The following is a 2881-nucleotide window of genomic DNA, read 5'->3' as shown; positions in this document are numbered from 1 at the left end:
TTGCTGTGTGTGTAATATCATGAGTTTGTTATATTCCCAAGCTCTTCTGTTTTTTAAAAGTTCGGAAATTTATGATTTTTACTTCGTTCCATGTAGCGTAATTAGGGTTATCAATCGGTAGGTGAAAAATGTTAAACTTTGCGAAGTGTCTCGTGTGAAGACTGCTATGCCCATTTCCAACTCTCGCTCCATCCAACCTGCCTTGTGTTTTTTATCTATGCAATTTATTGGAAAATTGATGATATTTGGCATGTCGAGAACCAATTCAGCTCAAAAGTTTAAAATTGAACTTCTTTGTTTATCGTAAGTTTGTTAATTCAAGTACGTCGTGGCAGGATAAAAGTGCTGCTTGTTGTCTGTGTTCTCGATTTCATTTAACCACTAGATTTAATTTGGGGCCCTGGGTTGGTTAATATCCAAAATGTATGTACCTTATGACGGGAATATTAATTGCAGCAGAGGGACACTTGTATTGAATTCTAGCTGTGGGCTGTTTTTTCTATGATGCTTAGTTTGTAGCAGTTTATGTTCAGTTTTGCCCACAAATCAGTTTCTTTTGTTTAATCTGAAAGGGAAAAAGGACCAAAATCATTATATGAAAGGCATGCCTGATCATATATTGATACTATTAACTTCGGCTCCTGGTAGCGGATTGAGTAACTGGATAAGAAGAATCACTAAATTGAAATAGTTGCCTCTGCTTCCCCTGGCCCTGGTCATAAAACTAGAACTGGATTTAAGGAAGTTTTGAGTAGATGTGCTTCTTGGGACACTGGGTTTTGAAGGATTACCAATGTCATGGAGGGAAAAATAGTACGCTTGCATCTGATTTTATGAGACCCCATAATGGAGAATGGACATGATTTCAGGTTAAGAGTGTCTTAATGTGAATTGATAGAAATACACAATTAGCAAGTTCTAAAAATAAGTTCTCTGGCCATCAGTGGTCAGACAGTTAATGAGGATAAGGGGCAATTTACAAGCATGAACTCTCATTAGGATACTGGGAGCGGGACAGTTAAGATATGATTGTGCTTATCTGTTCTTTAAGCAGCAATAAGAAGGGCTGAGGCAATTACACTGTGATATATATTCATTGTATTCATCACTTCATTGCTTTCCCATTACTTGTTTTTGGGCAAGGTTTAAACTTCTTTAAGAATAAAAGCTTCAACCCATCTGTCACCCAGCTTTCTAGCCTTTTTTTTTTTTAAGTATAAAAATTGATCGTCTGCAACAAATAATTATGTCATTCCATTTACCAGCTGGCCATGTGATATCATATTGCTATTATGTCAACTATCTAACTTATTTTTTCTTGACAGTTAGTGCTGCCTGAGCATCAGTTGTAACATGGCCTCCTCTTTCCGAGCATTCTTGAACAGTCCAGTTGGTCCAAAAACCACCCATTTTTGGGGACCTATTGCCAACTGGGGATTTGTTGCTGCAGTACGTTTTGCTGCATTGATCATTTATTTATTTGCTTTTAGATTGGAAGCCATTATCTTATTAATACCAGAGTACCGGTTCTCATTTCATGCCTTCATGACCATGTTTGTAATGCTGTTTTGTCACAGGGGCTGGCAGACATGAACAAACCTCCAGAAATGATCTCTGGCAATATGACAGCAGGTTGAAACTATCCATATTCCTAAGAATTTGGAAATGGGCACTGCTCCAGCGGAGTTCCTTAGGTTTTTGCTATCGAGTTTTCCAATAAAATTGTAATTTTAACATGTGAAGGACATTTGAAGAGCTATTATGTGGTGTGTTGTTACAAATATCCACTTATTATATTTTTCCAAGGAAATATGATAGCAAATACCTAAAAAATGAACCTAGGCTTGGTCTTTCCATGTTGGCTGAATTTCCCTCTTGCATGTGTTCGTGCTGCAGCAATGTGTGTATATTCGGCTCTGTTCATGAGATTTGCATGGATGGTTCAACCACGCAACTATCTGCTGCTCGCTTGTCATGCTTCAAATGAGACTGTGCAACTTTACCAACTCTCCCGCTGGGCAAAGGGAAACGGGTAAGCAGCTGGGCATGTGATTGAGTCAAAACAACTATATCTTATTCAATGTTGTTTCTCTTTGGAAGAAAAGGATTTCGATGCAGTTTTTAAATGTTTGTTATCAAGTTCCTCAACATGATAAGGAAAGGATTTTGTTGGGGAGTCCATCATAGTGTAGAAAATTATCCATATATAATATTTTTATTAAAAAACTTGATAGCATTTGATCATGAAACTTTATGCATACAGTTATGGTTCTACTTCCATTTCTAAGTCTGCATCTATGGATATGTTGGTCTATTCAGGTACTTGTCAGAGAAGAAGGAGAAGCTGCATCCAAGTAAACTGATGCTGATTTTGTTGTTATATGCTCATGTTAATAAAATACTCTGCCCATGGGAGTCATGTAAAGCATTTTGCTTTTGATCATTCAAATGCAAGAATGATTTGATTGTGTTATTTTCCGATCGAGTGTATTTTCTATTCAAGTGATTATTCAAAATTCAAAATTCTCAGTAATAAGCTGTGAAATGACTTTGATTACAGATTTTGAAGAATTTGAGTTTTGTTTAACTCACCTAACAATGTCATTTTTTTCCCACAATCTGTAACAAGAATCACTCTTTCAGAAAACCATGTGTCAATAAATCGCAAATTGTGTCGATTGGGTTCTTCATTGCTATCTAATGATTTGTTGCTAAAGCGGGTTTAAATTGTCATTTTTCATATAAAAATGATTTATTGGCAATCTTTGAACGTCTAAAAATTATTGGAGATCTGAATGTTAACATATTTGATGTCATTCGTCATCTCAGAAGTTAGGAACTCTGCAAAACTTGATCCATTTAAATCACTATGGATGATATT

The 2881-nt window shown here is 36.2% G+C and overlaps 1 protein-coding gene across 1 annotated transcript; it reads left to right on the top strand.

Annotated features, from left to right (window-relative positions):
- LOC114726563 (mitochondrial pyruvate carrier 1-like) lies at window positions 1–2591 on the top strand. The gene is made up of 5 exons (XM_028913166.1): window positions 1–19; window positions 1326–1449; window positions 1578–1632; window positions 1897–2032; window positions 2320–2591. The coding sequence occupies exons 2-5, from the start codon at window positions 1354–1356 to the stop codon at window positions 2438–2440; spliced, it is 408 nt and encodes a 135-aa protein (XP_028768999.1). The 5' UTR covers window positions 1–19; window positions 1326–1353; the 3' UTR covers window positions 2441–2591.
- The last annotated feature ends 290 nt before the right edge of the window (window positions 2592–2881 follow it).

Source organism: Neltuma alba, unplaced genomic scaffold (genome assembly GCF_004799145.2).
Source record: "Neltuma alba isolate B1F8T4 unplaced genomic scaffold, ASM479914v2 tig00012389_pilon, whole genome shotgun sequence".
NCBI lineage: Eukaryota > Viridiplantae > Streptophyta > Magnoliopsida > Fabales > Fabaceae > Neltuma > Neltuma alba.
Note: the sequence above shows the minus strand (reverse complement) of the source record. Positions and strands in the feature narration are given on the sequence as shown.